This window comes from Falco peregrinus, chromosome 16 (assembly GCF_023634155.1).
Source record: "Falco peregrinus isolate bFalPer1 chromosome 16, bFalPer1.pri, whole genome shotgun sequence".
NCBI lineage: Eukaryota > Metazoa > Chordata > Aves > Falconiformes > Falconidae > Falco > Falco peregrinus.
The window spans coordinates 4,859,908-4,885,142 of NC_073736.1; the positions used below are offsets into that span (position 1 = coordinate 4,859,908).

The window sequence follows — 25,235 nt, forward strand, 5'->3', positions numbered from 1 at the left end:
TGAAAAGGCGATACTGCAAGGCTGTGCTATCAAGAGTGAGACCCACAAATCATATGGGGAAGATAAACTGCGTTTGGAACAGCTCCAGAAGCACAGATGACCTTCTGACGCCAGCTTTTCTGCTCTGGAAGTCCTTTGGTTGTCTGTCCACAAGGACTGGATTTTTCCTTGCTCCTTTGGAAACGGGGGAGACCTTGCTGCTTGTGACTACATGGTAGTGTCTGGCCGGCAGAAGAGCCGGCTGCCACAAGCTGGGTTACACATCCCATCGACTTGTTCTCTGCACCTTATTATCCAGGCAGCCGTTGTGATTGCAGTCTTTTTCTGTGCTGTTTTGCCCTGGTGACGTGCACTTGCTGCCCACAGCTGTGGGGACGAAGCCATGCCTGCCACGCTGAGCGGGTGCTTCAAGTAGCTGCAACCCCCTGAACACTGCAGGGTCTTACCTTCAGAGTCTCTGCCTGCCAAAAGCCATAACCACAGCTGAGGATCAGTCTGAGAAGATGGATGAAGAAGGCAGGAACATGTTGTACCTCTGGCAAAGATAAAGACTTGCTGTTCTGGAAAGAGTGATCTACTGCTGGATCTCCCCAGCACCGTTCCCTGCATCCCGTTTGTTCCCCAGATAAGTTTTTCTTGTTTAGAAAGACTCCGTGGTTTGATGTATACCCGCACAGTCACTGCGGTAGCAAGCAGGGGCGCTTGCTAAACAACATCTGTGTGTTTGCACTATTTAAAAAAAGGCATGTATCACGACATTGATGATAAGTTTTTGTGTCCTGAGTGTAATAAATTGTAATTAAATTCAGCGCATTCTATGATAACATAGGTTTATTTTCTCATTTGTACGGCATTTTGGGGAAAACCTTTCAAGTAAAGGCCTGTTAACTGTTAAGCAGCCTGTCACCTTCTGTGTGTCCGTTTTCCGGGTGGGAGAGACCTCCCGTCCCTCCCGGGATATGTCTGCCTTGTAGCTGGGAGGGGAGGCTGGAGCCACGTACGTGTTTGCAAACAGCAGGGGAAGTGCTTAGGCTTCATCTTCTGAGCCAGCTTAAAAAAAGCACTTGCAGGGTTTGGTTTTAAGCTGGTTCCCCAGTCCCACCGCCAACAGCTGTAGCCACTCCAGGTTCCCAGGAGGGGCAACCGCTGCATCATTTACTTGCGGTAGCACCAGGAGGTTAATTCGCCCTTCTCCAACTGGTTTTAAGGCTGTTTGCTTTGCCTGCAGGATGGAAGCGGCCCTGGCGAAGGCAGCAGGCAGCCGCTGCACCCCGGCATTCAGAGCTCCCCGGGCAGACACCTCACTAGAGGGCACCCAGCGGCCGTGCATGGCGTGGAGCGGGGTGCTGGCGTTCCTTTGCAGCTCTCCCCTTGTCTCCAAGCTGTACAGACCCAGCCGGTGCTGGTGGCACAAATAGGTTGTGCTGAGGGACACGGGGGTTTGGCTTTCACTGATTTGCCTCCTGGTTTACAGCGCTGGTGTAGACCGGCAGGCTGCACATGAGCAGGAGGAAGACAGATGAGCACAGTCTCCTCTTTTGTGTTGTAAACTAGCCCCACGTATGCCCAGCGGTGATTTATCACTAGTTGCTTGCCAAGGAGGAGATGCTGCTTCATAACGAGGAGCATCTCAGTCGTTTTGTAGGAAAACAGTAAAACTCCACCTGCGGCGTTGGAACGGAACTGGAGCTGGTTCCCCCATCCCCGACACGACGACGATACCTGCTGCCAGAGGGCAGAGTTGGTTGTATTTATGGTCCTGCCCCAGCTTGTCCCCTGCCTGTGTTTCTGTGAGCAGCTTTAGGTAGGGCTGATGTCCAGGATCACCTGTTGGCAGGCAGCTGGGTTGCACCCAGCAGCCGTTTCCATTCTGTCCTGCAGCAGCTGTAAGAGCAGCAATTAGACTTGTTGGTAACCTCTGCCAATCTTAAGCCTGCAGGGAAGTTTCTGGGTCTGCCCCGACAGTCCTTTGTCTGTCTAACCTTTCCTTGCACCCTGCCCACAAAACCAGCCTGGCTCAAACTGCTCCAAAGCACAGCATGAAGTAGAACATCTGCGTCCGTCCTGTTTGCCAGGGGCTGTGTTGTGCTGGTGAGATCTGCCACCCTCCCTCTGCCCACCCTGGGCCAGCAGCAGGCAAAAATCAATCCTCCCCAGCTGTAACAGCAGCAAAGTGGAGTTGTTCACCTCTGGGTTTGACTTCTTAGCAGGAGAGGCTGGCCAGATGCATGCTGAAAGGAGATGGCTCTTCATCTCTATGGGAAGCGACAGCATTTCATCTTCCTCAGAGGTGCAACCATGTTGTATTTCTGGGAGGAAAGAAATACGGTTCCGTATCTTTTTTTGCTGTAGCCTGTCGAGTAGTCAGAGCTTGGTATTCCAACCCTGTTCAGCTTCTGCCCTCTGAAGTCTCTCTACCTCACTATGCCTCTTTTTCCTCATCTTTTGTAGGAAAGTGACTATTTTGGGGCAGGGTTTGCAGCACTCCCAGACTCCCTTAAGCAGTTGCAGGTCTGTGCAGGAGCAGCCTCTCAAACCTGTGCTCTTCAGTCTGTTGCCTGGGAGCCGGCAGCGCTTCTTCCTCCTCTGCCTTGGGGTAACAGGCTGAAAATAAACAGCCTCGCTTCATCCAGACACCTTCCCCAGAACTGTCAGTGATGCAGACATCAACATCAGGAAAAACAAGAGCTCTCTGAAACTCAGTCTGGTGTGAGCCACGCTGCTGCTGTCCCAGCCACCAGCACAGGCTGGGAGACCCCCCCTCAGGGGTCTGTCTGGGGTCTCCAGCTGGAGCTTGCTGGGGTGAGGAGGCAGGTGGTGCAAAACCTCGCCAGCAAAGCAGGCTCAGCACCGCAGGCGTGAGCTGCCAGTGCACAAAACCCAGGCTGGTTTTAAGAAAAAATGCAGCTTTTTCTTCTAGCAGCTAAAGGCTCGTTAATTTGAGGATTGAAATGGCTGCACAAGTGGCAACTGGCATCGCTGTCCCAGCGGCTGGTCCGAACGGGGATTAAAAGGAACCAGCGAGAGACCCCGGGGTCTGGGGAAGCAGAGGGAAGCGCTGCAGGGGCCGAGCCATCTCCTGCACAAGGGATGGGGCTCTTGGATCTGCACGTACCTTTTCTTTCTGGAAAGCCGGACCAGCCTCTCTGCGCTTTGCCTTTACAGCCAGTTAATGAGATAGTGGTGCTGTGCCTCCGAGAGGAGCAGAGCCCCGGTGCCCACCGAGGACTTGCACTTTCCCTACACAGCACCGGAGACACCCCTGTACTGCGGCATCCTCTAGTTTAACCGGTGGCAAATCAGGCTTATTTACTGGTGTGATTTAGTGGGTTGCTTTAAATGGCATGTAAATGTTTGCATACCGCTTTGAGCGTGGGAGCAGCTTTACAAGTGCTAGCTATTGTTATTTTGCTTTAGAAACCATGTTCTTAAAATCAATACCAGAAAGAAGAATGCCTGAGCGAGCTAGTTGACTTGCTACGATACTCTTATTATTGCCATTAGCAAAAAAGATCGTAACCCACGCTGACACAGCCCTTCCAGCTCTGGGTGTTGCTCCCCTTCAGTATAAAGCAACGCTTGCTTCGTCATGGGAGAGCACCCTTAACTCTGACCCTTGCTTGAAAAACTCTTTTCTGCTTATACTCGGAAAATACAACATGTTGCAGTCAGGCCTTTAGACTGTAAAATAAGAGGGAAAAAAAAAAAAACCCAAAACAACGGAATGCACAGAGAATACATTGCTTCTGAATGCAGAAGTCTGTGAATATTTTGGCGCCGATCAGCCGTGCTACGAGCGCGGGCTGTGCGTCGTGTGGGCAGAGCAGGCTCTCCGTCACCCCTGTGCAATTCGAATTCTCTGGGCTTGATAGTGGAAACGTGTAGGTATCCTCCCTGGACCCGATTCTGTCCTGCTGGCTCTCCAGATGCTTTGGGGTTTATCCCGAAGCGGGGCCGGCACTGGGTACCCGCTGTCCTTGGAGGGATGGGCACAGCCTTGCTCACCCGCTCCTGCCTCCAGCCCACCGAGCTCCACCAGCCGCTGCAAGGGGTGTTTCTCCCGCACGGTGCTGAGCTGAGGGCAGACTCTCGTTTTTGGGTTTCCCTTTCTTTTTTCTTACCACCTGCCCTTGCTGGAGTCCAGGTGCAGCCCTCGGCGGTCCACGGGTGCCAGGGTGGAAAGCTGGTGCCTGCCCCGGCTGCTCGCAGTGCTCCCCGCAAGCCGTGCTCAGCCGCCTGGAGGAACCGGTATTCCTGCCTTTGCTGGAAGGGGATTTTTTATTTATCTCCTTGGTGACTTTATGTGGATTTAATGTTCTATAGGTGCCACCTTCATCTGTCTTCTCCCCCCTTTTCTTTAACCTTGTTTGTGTAATTACTGTGCCCAAATTAAATATTTACTGTTTTCTCTGTACTGGTGAGCCTCCCAGTTCCCTTCCACTTTCAATTAAACATTTACTAGGTGGGCATCAGCGCTTCTGCAAGGCCAACAAACCAGCCCCCCTCGTTAGGTTTTTTAAGTGCTTGTTATTATCGTTCAGCAGAGCTGAACGTTCACCGTAAGTTAAACCTAAACCCCGGCGGCACACGCACGCTCACCCCGCAGCGCCGGGCTGCGGCTGGATGGGCGAACACGTGTGTTTGGGGGGCTCTGGCTGCCCCCAGGGCGCTGGATGGGGTGGGCTGGGGACAGCCCTGCGACAGGGACACGGTGATGCTGGGCTGGGCATCGCTCCCACCGCAGCTGGGAGAGATGGAGGGCAGCAGCCTGCCCAGGCAGACCCGGTGTCCATCCTCAGGCCGTGCTGGCACAGGGCGCCTTCCTGCAAAACAGGCAGAAATGGGAATTTCTCATCACTCTGCTGTAATATTTATAATTAACTAACTTTTTAGATCAATATTTTATCGGGAAGGTTGCTGGGGTAATTCACGCTTCGAGCATCTTCCAAGTGAGGGAAGGCAAGGCTGTTCGGAATAATGAACTTTTTGCTAGTTACCTTTCATGAACCAATAAATCTTTAATGCTAGCTGGAAATTTAATAATGGAAATTTAGTCTGTGACCTCAAAACTTACAGAAAAAGGTGAGGGAAGCGGAGGGGGCTGAGCAGGAGGAGCAGCAGAGTGGCAGGCAGGAGCTCGGTGGCACAGCTGGCGAGGGAAGCCCAGCCCAGGTGGCTGTGGCAGTAGCGATGCTGGGGAAGGAGCTGGAGGACCTACAGCCCCACGCACGCACCGTGCTCAGCACCACCACGGTCACGCAGCTGCTGGGCAAGAGAGCCAGAGAACAGCGGGGTTTCCAGGCAAGCTGTTGAGCCCAGGGGTCGAGAGACACCATCAGCTCCTGGCCCTTCCTCAGCGGCAGGGCACTCTGCACTGCACGCTGCATTTTATTTCCGAGCAGGAGAGAAAATGCTTGTACCCCCACAAGACTTTTACCCCCCACCACCCTGGGCTTTTGGGGAAGAGCATCGCCAGCCTCCTCCACCCCAAAGCAGCCGGTTTTTTCCCCCCTGTTTGTCAGCAGCCGAGCGCGGCTGTCGGGGACCTGCATTATTTATCTGCTCAGTAACATTTACTGGGATCTAGTGTTTAATAACTGTCACTCCAATATATCTTTTCTTAATCCCCTCAGATCTGTTGCTGTGGCAATTTTAAATATTTATCAACGCCGTTTGTGTGTTCACTGTTAAGGTTGCAATTTTCTTGTAATTAAAGATTTACAAGACACTGCTCAAGATTTAGAAAGGATTGGCAAAGATCAAAGCTGTTTGGTATTCACACCAGACACCACCAGCTTGCAGGAGGTTTTCCCAGGACCCCAGTACACAGGTGATGCTGCAGACCTCCCCTTTCCATTTTGTTAGTTCTGCTGTTGCTTTTAGCAGTTTTTGCTGACTCTCCTTGCGGAGGTGGGAGCTTTTGCCCCCCCTCCACGTCTCCCCATATCTTGCTGACACAGCTGAGTCCCTGCCACAAAACCTGTATTCCTCAGGGCCTCATCCAGCCCTGGGGAGAGCCCCCCACCATCAGCTGCTTCAACTGGTTCCTGCACTTGCTGCCTGCTGCTGCCACCGCCGAGCTGGGCTCTGGCTCGTTATTCCCTATTAATATTCATTCCCCGTCACCGCGAGCCCTGCCTGCCTTTCCCTGCTCCCTTCCCATTTAGCCACATGCAAATCCCAAATCCATTCCCCTTCCCCCACCTAATCAAGATTTAACACGGTTCCAGGAGTGCTCGGGAGCAGCGAGGGTAGCGGGGTGCCCCACGCATCCCACTGGGAGCAGACCCTGCGATGGGAGCAGGGTGAGCTGCTGCTTGCCCTGGGGTGGCCACAGCCTCCCATGCTGTCACTCGCTGTGGGGTCAGCCCCCCCCAAACACCCTAAAGTCCCACCCAGGTGTGCATCGCTTTCTTAATGAATTAGTTAAGCCTGTCTGGCACCAGCAGCACAAGCAGAGGCTGTGGCCAGCAGCAAGCACCCGTCTCACCAGCACACGAAGCATCTGTGGCCCATCGGCACTGCTGGTGTCTCCTGCGATGCTGCTGCGCATCCTCGAGTCCTTGCTCCTCCAGACCCCCTGCACCACGGAACAAATTCAAGCCACGGCAGCATCCCCTGCAGACGGCTCAGCCATCAGAAGAGCCAGTGCTGGGAAGGGAGCTGGGCTTCCCAAAATCCTGCCTGATGGAGAGGGAAGGCGAGAGGCTGCGAACAGCCAGGCTGGGCAAGCCGGCAGAGGAGCTAACTGCAAACCACCCCCCAGAGAGGCCAGCGCTCCTCTGGCTTCAGACAGCTCTAAACTAACCTCATGCCACCTCTCCTGCCCCGCTACTTTCCCATCAGCCTGATTTTAGCCTCAATTTCCCACTTGAACACAGCTGAATCCATTTACTGGGGCTGGCTGGGCTGCTCTAGCAGGGGGCAGGAGCTGCTTCAGCTCTGAAAGGCCGGAAAAGGCAACGGGAAGTAAATGAGCTGCAATCATTTCTCCTCTGTGACTCCTGCCTTTGCCTTTTCTTCCTTTTTTCAGTGACTCCTGGTTGTAAAGGCCAACGAAGTGCTTGTCTCCTGACCGCAGTGCGTGCTTGGAAGGGGAAAAGGGGCTGAAGTCCTTAAGTCACTGGGTGGCTCTGTGCCTCAGTTTCCCCACCTGTAGATCAATGATAAAGGCGGGAGGGGGAGAAGTGGCGAAGCATTTGGAAGGAGAGCTGCTTGCCAGGGAGATTGACAGGTAGATTTTCCTAAAGGTTTTGAAAGCTGCACCTGCTTCATCATAATGGCATCATGCATATGGATAACACCGCTGACATTTCCCAAGGAGGCTGGGTGTTTTAATTTAAATCATTCTTGAGGAAGTGCTGGGGAGAGGAGGAGAGGTCTGCTTTGATTCTGTAACGAACTAATAAATACATGCCTGTCATGCTCCTCCCGGAGCCAGAAAGCCTTTGGTGCAGGCAGGCAGGCCGCCAGCCCAGCGAGAGGTGCCGAGGACGGGGCATCTCCACCGTGGGGCCCTCGGCAGGTGCAAGGGCTCTGCGAAAGAAGGACACGATGATGGAGCCGCTCCAAAAATCAGTTTTATTAGGTGCTTAAAATAGAGCTTGGCACGCAATGTTCTCGGTTGGTTTTGTTGAGAGAAGCTCAGTTGCATATGAGATCCACGATGCTGTTCGGACCGAGGAAGAGGAGGAGGGGTAGAGGGCAGAAGGAGCAGAAATGAGGACTTTTACTGCTATCCTCAAAGTGAAGGTAATAAATTTAAAAAAAAACAAAACAAAAACAAACCAACAAACCCCAAATGAGAAATTAAACCTGACGAACAGCTAAAGGAGAGTGGTTTATGAGAGAGAAACCAGTGCCTGGGGGTGAGACCTTCTGGGACAGGCTGGAGGAGAAGCATTTCCCAAATGATCCTTTGACATCCCAGATGGATGGAGGGGGAGGACCAGGAGGTGATGGAGGCACCCCTGCTCGCCTCCCCCACCCGTTGGGACCCCCAGGGCTCAGCTGGCAGCAGCCAGGAGGGTTGGTGGGTGTTGGTGACGGTCTCTTGGGCTTGAGAAATTTGGAAGCCTCTTCACTAGAGCATCTCCTTGAGAGCTGCATCCCTGCCTGGCACTCGGAAATGGAGATTGCTATCCCCTGGTACCAGCAGAGAATCGTTTCGGTTGAAAAAGACCTTTGAGATCATCAGGTCCAACCGTTAACCCAGCACTGCCAAGTCCATCACTAAAACATGTCGCTCAGCACCACATCTACGTGTTTTTTAAACACCTCCAGGGATGGTGATTCCACCACCTCCCTGGGCAGCCTGTTCCAACGCTTGACTACCCTTTCAGTGATGAAATTTTTCCTAATATCCAACCTAAACCTCCCCTGGTGCAACTGGAGGTTATTTCTTCCTGTCCTGAAAGCTGCTTCAGTGGTTAATTCCTTCTGCTGCTTAAAAAAACCCTCCACATCTTGTTTTTGAGTTGCCCTGACTCTCGCCATGATTTTGGTGGGCAGATTAAAGAGCTCTCTGGTAGAGAGCGTCCTGGGTCAGATGCTTTCCCCCTTTCTGAAGCATCTCTACCTCCTGCCACATCCTTGCTTTCTGAGTAGGGAGGCGAGACCCTGCAGGCTGAGCCTGCTTTGGCACCTGGGGAGCTGCTGCCCGTTGAAGGGAACTTTAAGATGCAAGTAGATTTCGCCGCGCCTAAAAAGCCCCATTCCCGCTGCCTGGCACCCCAAAATAACCCTGGTGCGCGCTAGCAAATCCTCCCCAGGTGCCGAATTCAGCTGCCAGGCAGAGGACAAGCTGCAAGTCCCAATCACCAGCCCTGTAAAACCTTGTAGCTGCTGTAATTCACCCAGTGAGGTTCATTTTTGGCTGGATCCCTGCTGATGAGGAGCGTGAGCATCGCTTCCCTGTGCGGGGGGCTCGGTGCTGCGGGGAGGGGGCAGCCGGGGCTGCTCCCCCAGCCAACCGTGCTGGGAGCTGCAGGGCACCCAGGGTGGAAGGGTGCTGTGGGGGGGATGTGAGGTGCTTGGCTCTGTCCTGCCTCCTCCAGCGAGGGCTGGCGTTAATTCAGGGTCTCTGAGCAGATGGGACCTTGTCCCCCCGGGTGACAGGGGACGGTGCTGGTGAGGCTCTGCCCGCAGCTGCTCCAGCTCCACCTGCCCCATCCAGGCTTGGGCACAGGGGGACAGGGAACAGTTTACGGAGCATTTCTGCCCATGAAAAGCTGGTTGGTGCTTTAATAATAAATAACAACAGCAATAAATAGTGTATGAGGCATCTATGGTGCTCTCAGCTGATGTCCTCGGAGGAAGGGAGGGAATAGTTCACAGCAAAGCTCCTGTTTTGGGGCACTGGGGGGGTGATTCAGCCACCCCCGTTCCCGTGGGGACCCTGGGCTGGAGCACCCACCCAGGGACACTCCATGCCGGGGACCCACTGGAACACAAGTCCTGCAGCGGTGGGTGCCTCCCTCTGAACGCACTGCAGAGAGCTCCTCGGGTCGCTCCTGGTTTCAAAGGAGATCGAATTAATTGGATGTATCTTGCATTTTAATCCCTGGTTTGCCGGCATTGCTTTTAGATGAGAGCCGGCAATTCAGGCAGCGGCTGAACCTTCACCTCCCGTCCCAGCGTGGCGGCAGCAGCCGCGATAACCGTGATCAAAGAGGCTTTTTCTCTACACCTAGAAAATTACAGCCTTTAAGGGGCTCGGTCCTTGCTTTCTTCGGGAACCGAGGATGGTTTTCGCAGGGAGCGGGATGGCAGAGGGGATGGGAGAAGCAGGTGCTGCCCAGGGCTCAGCCCGCACGTTGCAGGGACGAGCAGGATTAAATCAGGGATGCGTTTACACCTGGGAAATTTCTCAGCAACTATTTCCATATGTTCCAGCACCAATTTAGCTGAACCACAGGGAATATATTTTGCATTTACGTTTCCCTGCTGTACAAAAGGCAGAGGAGAAAGGCTGTCTCTGGCCCTGAGTCTGCAAACACTGACGGCTGCACACCTGAGCACAGCTCTGCAGCCAAATATTTAAAGCAGATCATGCCTCTAATTCAGCAAAGTATTTAAGCCTGCACTTAACTTTCAGCTTGTGCTTAGGGCCTCTGGAGAGCTCGCCGGGTCCTGAACACATGCTGAAGCGCTTTGGTGAGTGGTGGTGGTGTGCTGAGCGGGGACCGGGGAGAGCCATTACCCTCCGAAATAATTACCCGGTGAAGGCGCAGAAGCCGTTTCGCGTGCCTGGCTGAGCACGGAGCTTATCCAGCGGGGAACCATCTCGCTTTGGCTGGAAGATGAATGAGAAGTTCAAACAGCTTTTTACTGTGTCAAGGTTTTCTGGTCCCTTCAAAGCCCCATGCATGCAGCAATTGCGCTGGCACAAGCGGCTTTGCCCAGGCGGGTACCACATCGGCACGGAGATGCTACCTCCTGGGGTACCAGCACCCCATCACTCCCAGCAACCCACCAGGTCTGGCTGGGATGGGTTTTTTTCTTGGTTTTTCCCATGGAAGGACCCCCAAGCGAGGGGCCAGCCAGGCTCTGCGTGTACCCGTGCCCACAGCACCGGCTGCGCTGGGCTCTCTCAGGGCCACGTGTGGGTTGGTAAAGGCACGTTTCATTTAGGGTTGCAGTTAAACCGACCCCAAAGTCCTTACCTTTGATAAGCAGGGATTAGGTTTAGGCCCAAGCAAAGGGATGGCTTGTTCACGTTTACCAGGGAGGGGAACATCACCGGCAGCATCGGTGCCCATGGAATGGGAGGGGAAGGGCTCCTTCAGGCTCACTGACTTGGGGTCGCTCGGTCTGGCACAGCCCAGGCGGCACTGGGGCTGCTCACTGGTCCCTTTCATTTGCAATTTTAATTGCTTATCAGGAAAGGAAGCAGCAACAGCCCAGGAGAGCAGGTTTTGCATCCCCCCCTTTGCATAGACAGCAATGCACAGGGTGTGGGCAGGGCCCCCCCAGTCCCTCCTGCATCTGGAGCAAGGGGATCCTACCACGAAGCCCTCCAGCTGCACACCAGTATACAAGGATGTCTTTTTTTTTTTTCCTCTTTTTTTTTTCCTTTTTTTGTACAAAACCAGAAAAGCAAGAACTTCTTCCCCCCCCCCCCTTTTCTTCCCATTTTTTCCTCTATTTTTTCCCCCTTTTTTAACATTATCCACAAAAGTTTACAAAATAGCCTTGAGATTACACCTGCGGGATACAGGATCCAATCAACTCTGGCAGAAGCTGGCCAGCCCTGCAGGGATGCCAATTAGGGGATGCATCACCATCGTCATTTCTGTTTCTTTTGCCCAAAGTCCCCTCCTTTCCCCTCTGCTTCCCTCTGTCTGATGGCAGCGAGCAAACGACAGGGCAGCGGGAAGGTGCTGGGACTGGATTTGTGGCTCATTATCTGAATGCTCAAAAAAAAAAAACCAAACCCAACAAAAACCCAAACAACAAAAAAGAACATGTATCCCAAAGGAAAAGGCTTTTTTTTTGTATTTCCCAAACAGGGACTGTCCAGCAAAGGAGCTGACACTGTTGGGGTGTCTCGTGGTGCCAGGGGGATGCGGGGAAGAGGTGATCATCTGTATGGCTCTTCAACCGTTCTGGGCATCGTCCCCCTCGGGCTCGGGCTCCTCTGAGCCCTCCCGGCTGCCCAGCGGGTGCTTTCGGGAGCCATGCACAGATCCGGACCCTATCCATGGATCCAGACCCTGCCAGGACCACGACGGCGCTCTGCAAGCCCCGTGGCCACATCTGCTCCTCTCCATCTGCCACGCTGCTTCGACTCTCGGTCAAGTCCATGAAATTCTTTTTCTTCTTTGTTTGTTTTTTGTTCAGTTTTGTAGTTTAGTTATTTTTTTGGTAAAAAATAGTTTCTCCCTCCCCACCCCCAAACCACTGCACCCCACAGTCAGCCCTACCACTGCATCAGCCTTCAGCAGTCCAGGGGGGCTGCTTGCACCTCCACGGCCAGGAGCTGCCCCCCACGTTGTCCCCGAGCCCAGGGCTGGGCGAGGGGGGGATAGACCACACGCACGGCCGTGGCACCCCGGAGCAGCTCCCCGGCCCTCCTGGGCTCTGCCCCAGCACCGTAGCGAGCTACGAGGCTGGCAGCAAGGAGCAGGAGGCAGAGGACCAGCATGGTCAGGAGGCTCTGCCTGCCCTCCAGGAGCCAGTAGCGGTGAGCAGCCTCTTTAGTCCTGGTGTTCACACAAGCCACCTTGGCCTGCAAGTCTACAAAGGCCACGTGGAGGCAAGCCCAGTAGTCCGTGTCCTGGTGGAGCCGGGTGATGTTGTACATGTGGGTCCCCATGGGGATCCGGGCCATGTTGGTCATGTCCAGGTTGGAGCTGAGCAAGAAGCTGGACCAGGTGAGGTTGGAGGAGATGGTGTTGAGATGTGGCTTCCAGGCAACCAGGATGTGGTAAGCCTGGACATCCACCACCACCAGCTCCAGGCTGTCCTCGCTGAGTGGGAAGGAGTGGTTGACCGTCACGCTGACACTCTTGGTGTCTGCCCCGAGGAGGTTGTGAGCCACGCAGGTGTACAGCCCGGCCTCCTGAGCCGAGATCCCATGAATCTCCAGCGTCCCTTCAGGGTGCACCTTGTACCACCCATCTTCCGCGTAGGGGATCAGCTTCACCCCCGCAGGGGTCACCCAGTAGATCTCCGGGTCTGGCTCCGCCAGAGCTCGGCAATGCAAGGAGACATTGTCACCATCTGCCACCTCTAAGTGGGAGGGGAAGCTCTTGGTGGAGATGAGGGGCAGGCACTGGTCCGTCATCTCCCGGAAGGGGACATCCCGAATGTGCCTCCTCTTGAGGTCAGGGGGCTCGGCGCACAGCGTGGACTGGGGTTCGATGAAGCGAATGTGGTTTTCCGTGCTGTTGACCCAGCGGATGACGCAGTCGCAGCGGATGGGGTTGCTGTGGATGCTGATCTCCTGCAGGTTGGGCAGGGACTCGACCGTCTGCTTATGCAAGGCACTTAGGGCGTTGTTGTTGAGCATGAGGGTTTCCAGTTGGGGAAGGTGGTGGAATGCGTTGGGGTGGATGAAGGACAGCTTGGGGTTGTTGGTCACGTCTAGCTTGGTCAGCTCAGGGAGGTTGATCAAGGCAAACTGGTCTATGGACACCAGCTCCTCCATGTTGTTGAGCCCCAGCTCTTTGAGGTGCAGCATGTTCGTGAAGTCGCTTTGCTTGACCCTCTGCAATGGGTTTTTGTTCAGATCCAGGAATTTGAGGCCAGGAACTTGCTGCAGTGCCCGCTTGGGGACATTCACAAGCTTGTTGTCATAGAAAGAGAGACTCTCCAGGCTCCGCAGCCCTTCCAGTGCATAGTCCGAGATCTCCCTCAGGTTCATCCCAGCCAAAACCAAACTCCGCAGGTTCGACAGGGGCCTGAAATTCATATCCAGGATCGCATCCACTCTGTTGCCTCCAATCATGAGGATCTCCAGGCTGGGGAGCATCTGGAACCAGCGGCTGTCGACCGTCCTCAGCAGGTTGGAGTTGAGGTGGAGGCGCAGCAGGCTGCTGAGGCCGGAGAAGGCGTGGGGAGCGATGCGGCGGAGCTGGTTGTGGTTCAGGTAGAGCTCCTGCAGGTTGCCCAGCCCAGGGAAGCTGCCATCGGGCAGCTCCGAAAGCTGGTTCTCCTCCAGGTGCAGGCTGAGCAGCTGGGGCATGCTCCTCAGGCCAAAGTCCCAGACATCGGAGAAGCTGTTCTGTGACAGGTCCAGCTCCGAGAGGTTTCTGAGATAGTCCAGCTCACTCTGCTCAAGCCGGGCGATATTGTTGCTTTGCAAGAGCAGAGTCTGAGTCCCCTCCGGCAGGTCTTCGGGCACGGTGGAGATGAACAAGTCATTGCAGTCCACGGTGGCAGCCTCCCGGTACACGGAGCGGGGGGTGTACCACGGCCGGATCTGGCAGACACACTGCGGTGGGCATTTGACCTTCCAGGGCACGATGGGGATGGCGGTGGCGGCCACCACGCAGAGCAGAAGTGAGCTGGTTTGGAAGCGTCTCATTTTTGGCTGGTGGGACCAGCTTCTTGCCAGGCAGGAAAGGTTCACAGGGTGAATCTGGAGCAGGACATGGGGTGACAGCCAGGTGGGGACAGCATCTGTGGGAGAAGATGCTCCATGCGAGCCCCTGGCACCGATCAGCCCCTGCTGCCGGCTGCCCTGCCTGGTCCCCCCTGCCGAGAGCACATAACACCCGTGACCAGGGCTGGCGCCTTCAGTCAGAGCTTCGCCTTTTCTTCCTCCCCAAGTGGTTCATTTTTGTACTTGGCCGAGTCTTTCAGGTTCCTCCTCAAGGTCATTCCTGAAAGAGGCCAGACAACAGGTTGTGTCAGAGGAGACCTCATGCACGTGGTGAACAAGCATCGGTGAGAATAAGCAGGCTGGAGAGGGAAAGCCCCATGCTGAGGACCTCCAGCACCCTGCCCAGCCTCATGACAGACCAACACGTCCATTTAACCTGGTTTTACATCGGTAGCATTAACTGTGCCCTCCCACCCCAAAGGTTTTGAGTGTAATTAGCTCACAGATGCTCTGCCCAGGATAACGAGCAAGCCCACGGACCAAAGGCTTTCCCCTGAGTGGAGCTCAACAGATGCTGGGAAGAAAAAGTCTCCATGGGGGCAACGTTCCCCCAGACTCTCAGGACTCTGCCTGCTGCCCATCACCCTCCCAGCACAAGCACCCCTCACCCCGGAGCTCCCAGCCCTATTTGCAGACCCCTAATGTGGTTTTCCTTGGTGGGCTTCTGGAAGAAACACGTCCCCAAGCCCAAACCTCTTCCCTAGCACCTCTAGCAGAAGCCCTGGAGGAGCGTGCGTGGGGACCGCAGGCTCCAAGCTCAGTTTGCTTCACACTGGGATGGAGTCTCAGACCCATCTTCCCCCTTTTATTTCTCTGCCAGGAAAGCAGTAAGGACACCCACCTCTGCACAAAACTTGGACCTTGAGGCCTGAAGTAGCCAAAAGGGGAGGGGCTGGTGGCCCAGAGGGCTGATGCTGGGCAGAAAGCCAAGCTTTTAGGGCAAGAGCAGTACACAAGCAAGCAGACACCCCCCCCCCAAACTTCTCCTCCAGCATAAAGCCCCCTCCCCCCCCCAGCTGCTTTTAAAGCACTGGCCCAAGGTGGGGGCAATTTCCTGGGGGCAGGAAACCCTGACTGGGCTCATTAGAAGCTCCTGGGGGGGTGCAGAAGCCCCTTAAGCCCCTCCATGCCGCATCTGACCCTGGCTTTGCCCCTTTGCCTTGCAGCTTTTCCAGGGAAGGGGGGTTGGGGGTCCTCAGGGGGTGTTCAGCGAGGGGCTGAGTGAGCCCCCCAGCACCTCCCTGCCCCTCTCTCGATCTGGCCACGGGGTTTGGAGGAACCAGAGCTGGCTACCGCCCCACCCTTGATTTTTTTAATTTGCTACAGCTCTCCTGACCCACACTGACACAAACCAAACCGAGCCCCAAAGCTTCTCCCCATTTTAAAAGCCTCTCACACAGCAGGAAAACCATTTAAAAACAGCCAGAGTGGGAAAAGAAAGCTTTTCTCCAAGCAGCTTTTACTTTATCACCCTCTTGTCCTCCCTGTAAAGGGCTTCCAAGCAAAGTTTATTCAGCACCGACTCATCCAAGCCTTGCGCCAGAATTGATCCCGCATGCTTCCCTTCTTGCCTGCTGTGAGGGCACTGGCTTTTAAACCATCTCCCGGAGAAACAGCATTAAAGAAGGGGCAGGCTGTATTGATTTCTGCATCCTTCTGATGGACGCACATCTTTCTTTTTAAGTGCACAGGCATTTCTGTGACTATAAATCTCTCCAGCCATTAAAATATTATAGAACCTTTTCTCCTTAAAAAAATAATATGGAGGAAGGTGGGTTTTGATTTTTTTATTTTATTTATTTCCTTAAGGCTGTGAAGAAGAGCCCAGATGAAGCACCTTGTTCCAAACCTCATTTTACAGGGAAAGTTCCCGGCTCTGCTCTTGGGTGGTGTCTCACAGGGTTTGTGGCTGTAACCAGGTTTTATTACTTTTGCCCAGCGTGGGATGGGGTCGCAGCACTGGTGGCTGTGGAAAGTCTTGCAGGTAGCACGATGCCGTAACAGTCCAAGTGTTTGTATAAGTAATAGGATCAGAGCTTGTAGAAAAATGTCATTTTTTGCAAAACTCTGGGTACTAAACTTCATCCCTCATGGTTTCAAATGGCACGGAGCAAACCCAACAGGGAGTGCATCGGTCGCGTGTGGTCCTGGCTGTGGGGTGTGAACCCCGGGGAGGACAGTCCTTGTGAGGGACCCCCCCTCTGCGGTGACAGCCCTGCTCCCTGGTGACAGCAGTGACACCCTGGGGGTCCTGCACTCTGAATTCCTGCAGGTCATCCAAGGGGGAGTGGGGAGATGGGGAAGGAGAGGTGCTGGTTTCTTTTTATCCATTACCAGAGTGAAGTCAGGCTCATTATTTCTTAATTAGGCACTGAAGCAGCCTGCAGGTAGCATGCAAACTCATTTAGCCTTTTATTGCGCTGCACCAGAGATGGATGGTGGGATGGACCAGGCAGTCCTGCAGCACCCATGACTATGGTTTTAATTCTATCCGTTTCAAAAGCCTCCCCCCGCAGAGCTGCATCCCGGCCAGCCTGGGGGGTGGGTGCAGGAGCCCAGGCTGCTGAGAGTTAGGGATGGGGGTCCCAGAACACCTGGACCTCGAGGGGCTCACCCAGGGGAACGGTGGGGTTGATCCCCCATGTGCAGCTTTGCAGCGATTCACGTGCACACCGAATCTCCCCGTATTCCCGAACTCCCACCCGCCCCATCCACCCACAACTCCCCAGCAGCAGCAAAGCACCAACTGTGCCCCAAAAGCCCTTGTTTTCCCCCCAGACAGACTCAGGGCACAGAGCATGGCAGGAAAGCAGAGGGACCCAGGATTTGAGGCTAACAAATAGAGAGATGAGGCTCGAGACGCAGCCGAGGTTGTGAAGCTAAGTGGTGTCTCCCAGGGAGCCCAGATTTCATCTGCTCTCCCAGACAGACTGATCTGCTGCCTTGCGGGCGGTGGGAGGATGCTGCCCGGGATAACGGGAGCCTCGCTGAAGCCAGGATGGGAAAGGGGCACAGCAAGGAGGAGCAGGGATGTGGCTTGCTGGAATCTGCCAGGGCCAGGTGGGGACCAGGACCCCCTCCATGGCCAGGCTGGGCTCCAGCGAGGGCACAGGTCCCACCTCCCCACCAGCTCCAACAGCCCCTGGCTGCTATTTTAGGCTCTTCTTCGGCGTGGGCTGCGGTGCGGCGAGAGTGACAGCAGGGAGCTGGGTGACGTTTCTGCTCGGGGTTTATTTTTTTTCTGAAAATGTAGAGCCACGGGGCTGAAACATTTGCTGCAGTGCCCTGGCACGCTGGGAAATGGAAAATACCCCCAGTTTCCTTTTCTGCCCCTGCAGGTCCCCACACCGGGGATGCTACTGGTCTCTTCCATACTCTCCCAGCATTTACCCAGTTCCCTTGTCTCCGTAAGGCATTTCTGTGACTTCTGCCTTCAAGCCTGGATTTCTCCCAGGTACAAATGTCCATCTCCCCTGCCACACAGCTCTCTGCAAAGCGTGATTGCGAAGAAGCTGGAACCCCAGTCTGCCTTTGGTAAGGATTTTATCCAGAAATGGTCCCCGAGGAAAGTGCCAGGGCCAGGCAGAGTGTCTGTGGCACTGCCCCATGTCATACGGACCTGAATTTGTCACAAGCCCACAACACTGTTGACAGTGTCACTTGCTGATGGGGGGGCTCAAGGAGTATCTTTCCATCCCAGCCAGGTGTGCTCAGGAATGGAGAGGGGGATACAATGGAGAAATATGGAAGGAAAAGGAATAAGAGGGAATGAAAGCACTACAAGGAGATAAAGAAGGAGGATCAGAGGTGAAAAGCAGAAGGAAAGGAACAAAGACCATCAGATGTGAGGCTGGAGGGGCAGGAAAGACAGGGAGCGCAAGAGAGATGGGGTGCGCAGTGCTGGGAGAGGGGAGCGCAGCTGCAGGAACAGGCAGCAGAAGCCCAAGGAAAGAGAAAAAAAAAAGAGAAAAGCAATGAGAATGAGAATTGATGAGGCACAGAGAAGGGAAGAGTCTTTTCATCAGCAAGTTTGCTGGATGAAGCCAGGAGATAAATCACCCAGTGGAAGGAGCCTTGGTCTCAGTGCTTGCACCGGCTGCCTCTCTCCCTCTGTCATCTGTCTAATAGCCTGGCTTCGGGAGATAAATGGCTGCAGCTGAGCCCTGGGCTCTCCTGCCCTTCCCTCTCCTCTCCCTCACCACATCCAGAGGAGCCCGATGCTTCCCCCGGCGAGCTGCTGGGTGGGGAGGTGATGGACAGCCCCCACACCCCGAGGGGGACAGGGAGCACCCCGCAGGCTCCTGGGGTCCCTTGGGTGGGGAGAGCCAGGAGCGGGGCCACGCTCAGCTCCTCTCCACAGGCAGCAGCTGTCCCTCAGCCATGTCCCCAAGGGGTAGCAGGCTCCCTGCATCTTCCTGTGAGCTCCTGCCAGCCCCTGTCTTTTTTGGGTGATGGCTCTAAGCAAGCAGTGTGCTCAGCAGCCTGCAACATGGCCATCAGTCTCGAGGCTTTCCAGCGATGCTGCACTTCAGCAGCTGCTAAGCCTTCACGTCCCTGCCACCGGCCCTGCCAGCTCCCGGCGGAGGCAGATGAGAAGCGGCAGTCGGATGCTGTGGGAAAATCCTCCCCCCGCCTGTCCCCGCTGCCTTTTGCTCTTTTTGACGGCGTGATTCAGATCTGCAGCCAGCCCTCGGGAGAAGACGCCCAACCTTCGTCCTGCCCAGGGTGGGAGGCTGGGAACGACCCCGGCATCGCGCCCTCCAGCCTTGCTGGGTTTGCAGCCGGAGACACGCACATGCTGCTGGTCCTGCCTCTCTGCACGCTGACGCACCAGCACACCGAGCTGCACGGCCCTGCCATACCCCCAGAAAAGGAATTTTTTGGCAGGTCACCTCGCCCAGCTCTCATCCCTGGCTCCTCTGGGCTCAGGACTTTCCATGGTGACACCCAACAAAGTTTGTCCCCTCAGACTGAGGTCACATCTCCCCTGCTTAAACCTTTGTGTAAAAGCTTCACTTTTATTTGTGATAAAACCAACAAGAATTAAATAGGGTTCTGTATCAATTACTCGTAAAACTTAGAAATAGGGTACTCTGCTGTTATCAGAAACACTCCTATATCACTTTTTTTATCTGGAAGGAGATGCTATCTTCAATCCTGCAGGGCTTTGCTGTAACAGCCAGTTTTACAAGGCTGGCTCTGGGGTCTTGCTGCCTTCAGGGCTGTCACCACCCCTCGCCCCAGAGCAGCCCTCCAACCCCCGCCCCCCCTCCCCCCCCCAGATAACAACTCCTCAGGACCTCCTGTTTTCGGCAGTGCTGAGCACCCACAGTGTGTCATATGTAATATGAAATAAAGGAGATATATATAATAGGAATTAAAGGCAGCTGGAGGCAGCTGCGTGCGGTTCCACACACCTAAATCCAGGCTGGGGGGAGAGAGGAGAGGGTCCGCGTGGATCTGGGGTCCCAGCAGACCAGCCCTACTCCTGCCGCCGTCACGATGCCGGCTGGGAGCATGGCTTATTTATGATATTTTTATAGCAGTAAAAGCCTTAGTGCAAATGCAAAACAAACCCTTTCCTCCCCCTGGGTATCTCGTGCCTTCTGGGAAGTGAGCACAGACGATGACACCGCAGGCACTTTGTGGATGCATCCAGCCTGGGCCAGCCGCTTGCTCTTCCCATGGACCTTGTACGCTGCCCGGGGTCCCCATCGCTGCCTGCCCCCACCACGCAGCGCAGGATCAGGCCAGCCTGAGCTAGATCTAAAAGTACAGTTACAGTATGGCAAAGACATCCCAAGGGATCATTAAATCGCACGCATTCTGGATTAGCCACTTATACAACTGTGATACTAATGGTATCTATTAGATAGCTGTTAATCTTGAATAAAAGTTTTTAATGATCCACTATTTAACATACAATAACTGACGTATTAAATCTCAGTTAAGCTGCGGAGGTCAAGTCATTATCTGGGGGCTAATGGTGGCAGGGATGATGCGAAGACGTAACTCTGGATGTCGGGAAAAGGAAATATATATTCAAGTGTTATATAGGCTCTTGAAAGGTTTTTGTGGTGTAGGGACCAGCTGGTTCCCTTGGGCACTACAGGGGATGAAGCAGCGATGGGGCGGCTCCGGGATGTGGGCTGAGCATCCCCACGTGCCTGGGGGCAGGGGGAGCCCCAGGACCCCCCATCCCCACAGTCTCTTCCCTGTTGCTTATGGGTTCCGAGGGCTTTTCTCCATTTACACCAGCAAGGGGAGGAAGCGGTAGGTGAGAACCAGCCCGGCAGCTGGACAGGTGCCTCTGCAGGCATCTTGAGTTTGCTGCAGCTGATACCGGGACAGAAAATGGCAGAAATCGCTGTGTGAAGTACCTGATGCTTGAGTGAAGAAACCCGTTCAAGCACCACTGCCCGGCATCTGCCCAAAGCTTTGTCAAAGACCTTGGCTGGCAGGTCTCCTCGCCTCACCCACAAAGCCCAAAACCCCCTGGCTAGGTCTGACTTCCCTTCCAGCACCTCCAACGTGTCTCAGAGGTTGCACCAGCTGATACTGGTGAGAGGGACAATGTGAGAAGGAAAACTTCACACACTGGGAACAGAGCACCAGGCTGGAGACCTCAGGGGAACCTCGGCTGAGCTCAGCTCTCCCATGTCCTGGGCTTTAATTTGCTCCTGTTGCTGATGGGAAACTCCTTCGTGCAAAGATTTGTGCAGGGTAACCCCCCAGCGGTGTGGGTCAGGATTTCTGGGCTCAGTCCCCATCTCAGACCTGTGCTGGGACTGTGGCAAAGCAGTTCAGGCTTGCTTTTCCCAAGCACTGCGTCCTTACAAACCCGGCACGCAAGGCAACGGCAGAGCAAGTGCTCGGTGTGTGTGGAAGCCAAATACATCCCCTCCCTCTTGCTGGTGAAAGGGGGTTGGGTTGTTTCAGCGATGCTGCTGGGGGATGCTCACCTCTCCTAGCAAGCATTTTCAAAGCCCTAGGGTGGCAAAGCAACTGCTCCGTTCGGAGCAAAGATCCCAGCGCAAACCTCGGCAGGGAGTTTACCACCGCGTCAGAAAACAAACAAATAAATAAATAAAGGCACCGAATCTCCCCCTGTAACGTGGCAACCGCTCCCCCTGCATCCCCAGCAGCCTCCCTCATCTGTATGCTCCATCACAGCCCCGCACCATCCGCCGGGTGAGCACCATGGCAACACCGTGGTCTTTAAACACAGGAGTTTGTGCTGCGATCGCAAACAGCATTAGGCAATTTAATTAAGCAGCTGGCAAAAGGAAAAACTTTGTCTGTTTGAGGCATTTTATTAAATTTGGGCGTATTATGCAGCTCCGCATCTTCCCTGTCTGGTTTGAGGGATGGGAGGATGGTCCCACCCCGGCTTTTCTGCAGCTTCACCCCTGGTTAAAGCAAACAAATCCAAGGGGAGTGGGGTGGCGGGGGGCACCCCACCGTCCCTGCAGCCCACCGCTCTTCTGCCTGCACCCACACACAGGGCCACAGCAGCAAAGCTGCGCTCCAGCCCTCAGCTGTTATTTTAGGTCTTTATCCCCCAAAAAATATTGACACGAGAGAGGGAACAGACCCCTCCAAACCCTGCAGCACTGGGCTGCTGCTCTGCCGCTTTTTCTGGTGGTTTCTTTCCTCCGTGAAGCCTTATTTTGTGCAGAGAGACCCAGGGATGGTGGGTGCGGGCCTTCTCCTGCATCTCTCGTGGTGGGGAGGGTGTTTTGTGCTTGTCTAGGAGGAAGGCAGGAGATAAAAAGCTGCCGGGAGCATGCAAAGCAAACCGCTCGGCTGCCTGCACCTCGCTATCGCACCGATCTGCTAGAAGCCAGTGCGCAGGAGCGGTGCCCGCTTCTTATCTGGATGCTTCTCTCCCTCACTTTGGATGTTTTTTAATGAGCAGGGCTGGGAAATAAGCTTGTTGTTCTTCTTCTTTTGCTTTCAGGCTCTGGAAGGGTTGCAGTGGCTCTGCCTGCCTCCAAAATGCTCCCACAGGTTCCTGTGGCTTCCTGGAGATGCTGCTGCCAGCTTCAGGCACAGCCTCCAGCCTGGAGCGTGCAGGATTTGGCCCTGCTCAGCCACACACTGCCCAGGCAGCGCTGAACACATCCCAGAGCTGCTTTTGATCCCACATTCATCACCTAGGGACAAGCACGGTCCCATCCTGTTGGGACACTGAGAGGTGGGGGGCCTCGGCAGCTGGGGAGATGCTCGTGGAGGAGCTGGGGTGCCTGGGCTGGGGGTCCCTGCAGAGCAGCTTCTCTAAAACCCAGCTCAGCACCACCAGCGAGGTTCAGGCTTTCTGAAGGTTTGTTCCTCTTAGGGCTAATTCCCACAGCCCTTCCCTGCCCCTCCTCTCCCTCCTCCTCTTTGATGGCAAAAGTTGAGCCCACGAGCCCTTATTGGGGAGCAGCACTGGGGCCAGGTGGCCACGCACAGCGGCAGGGATGGGTGCTGAGGCGGTCAGGCTCTTTAGCAGGACCAGGAGTGAAATCCATTTGCCCTGCCCTGCCTGCTTTGTGAGGTGGCTTCGGAGGTGCTGAGCCAGTGGCACAAGCTCTGAAGGTGCCACTTTTGCCCGCTGCATGCGGCATGCTCGTGTCTGTCGGAAGCCTCAAATCCATTGCTTTTTGGCTGGGCAGCCCCAGGGCCATCTCATTTTATCCCCGGGACTCTGAGAATTGCAGGGCCGGTCTCCAGGCCATGGGGTTAACCGGGGCATTTGTAAACGTCTTGCAAAAGCCAACTGGAAAAGCTGGCTGATCTCTGCTTGGGTTGCCTGAAGGAATAAGAGGCTGGGAAGATGGAGCCTCAGTCCTGGCTCGTAGCTGAATTGTTCTTTACTCTGTAAAATTTGTGTCATGTAACAAAACCCGTGCTGCATTGGACTGCAGCTCCCTGCATTTTTGGAAGCATCTCTAATGACTGGCACCGTCTCCAGGCTGCAGCACTCCAGCTGCACACGGCCAGGCTCTGCGCCTGCAGATCCCCCTCCCCAGCACCCTTACGGCCTTTTTTTTGACACCTTTCAGTGTCAAAGTCAAGAATATCCCGGGCAGAAAGGGGATGGGGAAGCAGGGGAGAGGGGTCAGGCAGGGCCAGCACCGGTGAGCTCGGTGAAAGCAGGAGGTTTGGTTTTGGAGGCACCTATTCATCGCCCTGCCACTGTCTCTTCTGCAATCTGCAGAGCCCTAAGCCCATTTTGCTTTTCATACAGGGCCTGTTTCACAGCTCTGGCCATCGCTCTTTCCCTGCCCAGACCCTTCTCACCCGGGCAGGAGAGCCTGCAGGCGCTGCTCAGATTGCAGGCATATCAGTGGCTTTGGTCTGCTGCTTTATTTATTCCCTAATAATCCCCTGCCTGCCATGTGCCCTTTCCGACTGTTGCTGCACTGTGTCACTGTTTCCAGACCTATCTCCAAGATCTTCTTCCTGAGTGGCAATAGCTAATTTAGAGCCCTTCAGCCTGTAAAAGCCATCGCTGAGGCTCTGAGAGCCTAGCGCAGGGTTTCAAATGGCATTTGCCTCCTTAATCATCCAGAGGCTTTAGAAAATGCTGTGATCAACAAAGCTCCCAGTGCCCGGAATGTGGGGAGCTGCACGAGCTGCGTGCCCCAACCTCAGCACCCATGGAGGGGTCCTAGCCTGCCAGGATGCCCCTGGCATCCCTCACCCTTCCCTTCTGCTGGGCTCGATGCCCACCCGCCAGCTCCGCAGTGACCCCCCGCTCGCAGGCACCATGTCCTTGCCCCAGGACCTTCCTGCAAGGCTCAGCTCCAACCTGCCCGTGTCAGAGGTAGAAAGCACAGCTCCCATTCCCAAACTGGTGTGCAAGGCAGCGGGGAGCACTGTCTGGCAGCGGGGAGCCGTGCCACAGGCACAGCCTGTCCCTGGCACCGCCGTGTTGTGGCTGAGAGACAAACAGCCCCGGCTTGGTAATGAGCTCCCTCAGTTCCTCCCCGCCGTGCTGTGGAGCGGCATGTTAAATAATTCAGGCGAGCTCCTGAACTGCCTGGAAAACACCTCCAGGTTTTTCCTAATGAGCTCGCTATGGACCTGCCGCCAAGGCTGGGGGAGCAGGGAGAGCCAATCCCTCCGCCAAGACACCGACACTGGGCAAGCACAGGCCACCACCGTGTCCTCAGGTGCTGCGGTGTGGCTGGTTGGTGGGTCCCCAAACTCCTGAGCCATGCACACAAAACCACGAGCATCTCCTGGCAGGATGGAGGTGGCTGGTGCAAAGCAGACCAGGAGGTGCATAGGCGTACGCAGCAGGGCCAGGAAGCACAAGCAGCAGTGCCATAGCCAGGCAGATTCAAACCAGGCAGAAACGGTCAATGCAACAGAGAACAAAACCTGGCACGAAGTCCCCCGCGGTGAGATGGGCTGTGCTTGCTGGCGCTTCCAAAGCCAAATCCTTCCAGCGCAGCCCCAGCACGGGTACTGGGCTATGGCAGAGAGCTCGCGGGTGGAGCAGGGCACAGCATCCCTCCGGCATCCCTTCCACCCCAAAGCCTTGCTCCATGGGACAGTGGCATGGCCCCACCCCGGACCCTGCAGGCAGCCACAGCAGTGCCAGGAATCCTCCCAGCCAGCCCTGCACCGCTGGCGTTGCCCTGTATCCCCTTGTTTTCCCCCTCCAGCTGCCCCTTTTCCTTGTGCCAAGCCCCGCTGGTCCCTGGGCAGAGTCTGGACTCGTCACCAGGCTGGGTGGGGTGCTGTGGGCATAGCCCCACCGTGCACCAAGGGCACTGTGCACCAACGTCACTCATGCCATTAGCAGGGCCCTCGTCCTCTTGCTGGTTCTCAGTGGCAGGCTCCGATGAGAGATGCTGCTGCTGTGACACGATACCCCAGGGGTCTCGGGAGCACTGGGAGAGGAGGAGGAGGAGGAGGAAGGGGGAGCAGGGTGGGTGAGTGGGGGCACGGGCCAGCACATGCATCCTCCTGGGAGGGAGGGTTTGGTCTCAGTGAGGCTGGCTGCAAACCCAAAGTTTAATGTTTGCTTGGCAACCTTCTGCCGAGGGGTTAAACCCTGCTGCTTGTCCGCGGTGCTCTGTGCTGCTGCTTTGGGGCTGCGGGAGGGACACAGGGTGAAAACACGTGGGAAGAA

At 55.2% G+C, this 25,235-nt stretch overlaps 1 protein-coding gene across 1 annotated transcript in view; it reads right to left on the reverse strand.

The window, feature by feature from the left end:
• Positions 1-961: 961 nt before the first annotated feature.
• LRRN2 (leucine rich repeat neuronal 2) overlaps positions 962-25,235 on the reverse strand; it is a 42,972-nt gene continuing 18,698 nt past the window's right edge. Inside the window, exon 2 of the mRNA XM_005234531.3 lies at positions 962-14,327. Within this exon, the coding sequence (XP_005234588.1) occupies positions 11,939-14,029 (2,091 nt within the window). The 5' untranslated portion in view covers positions 14,030-14,327 and the 3' untranslated portion in view covers positions 962-11,938. The remainder of the gene's footprint in view (positions 14,328-25,235) is intronic.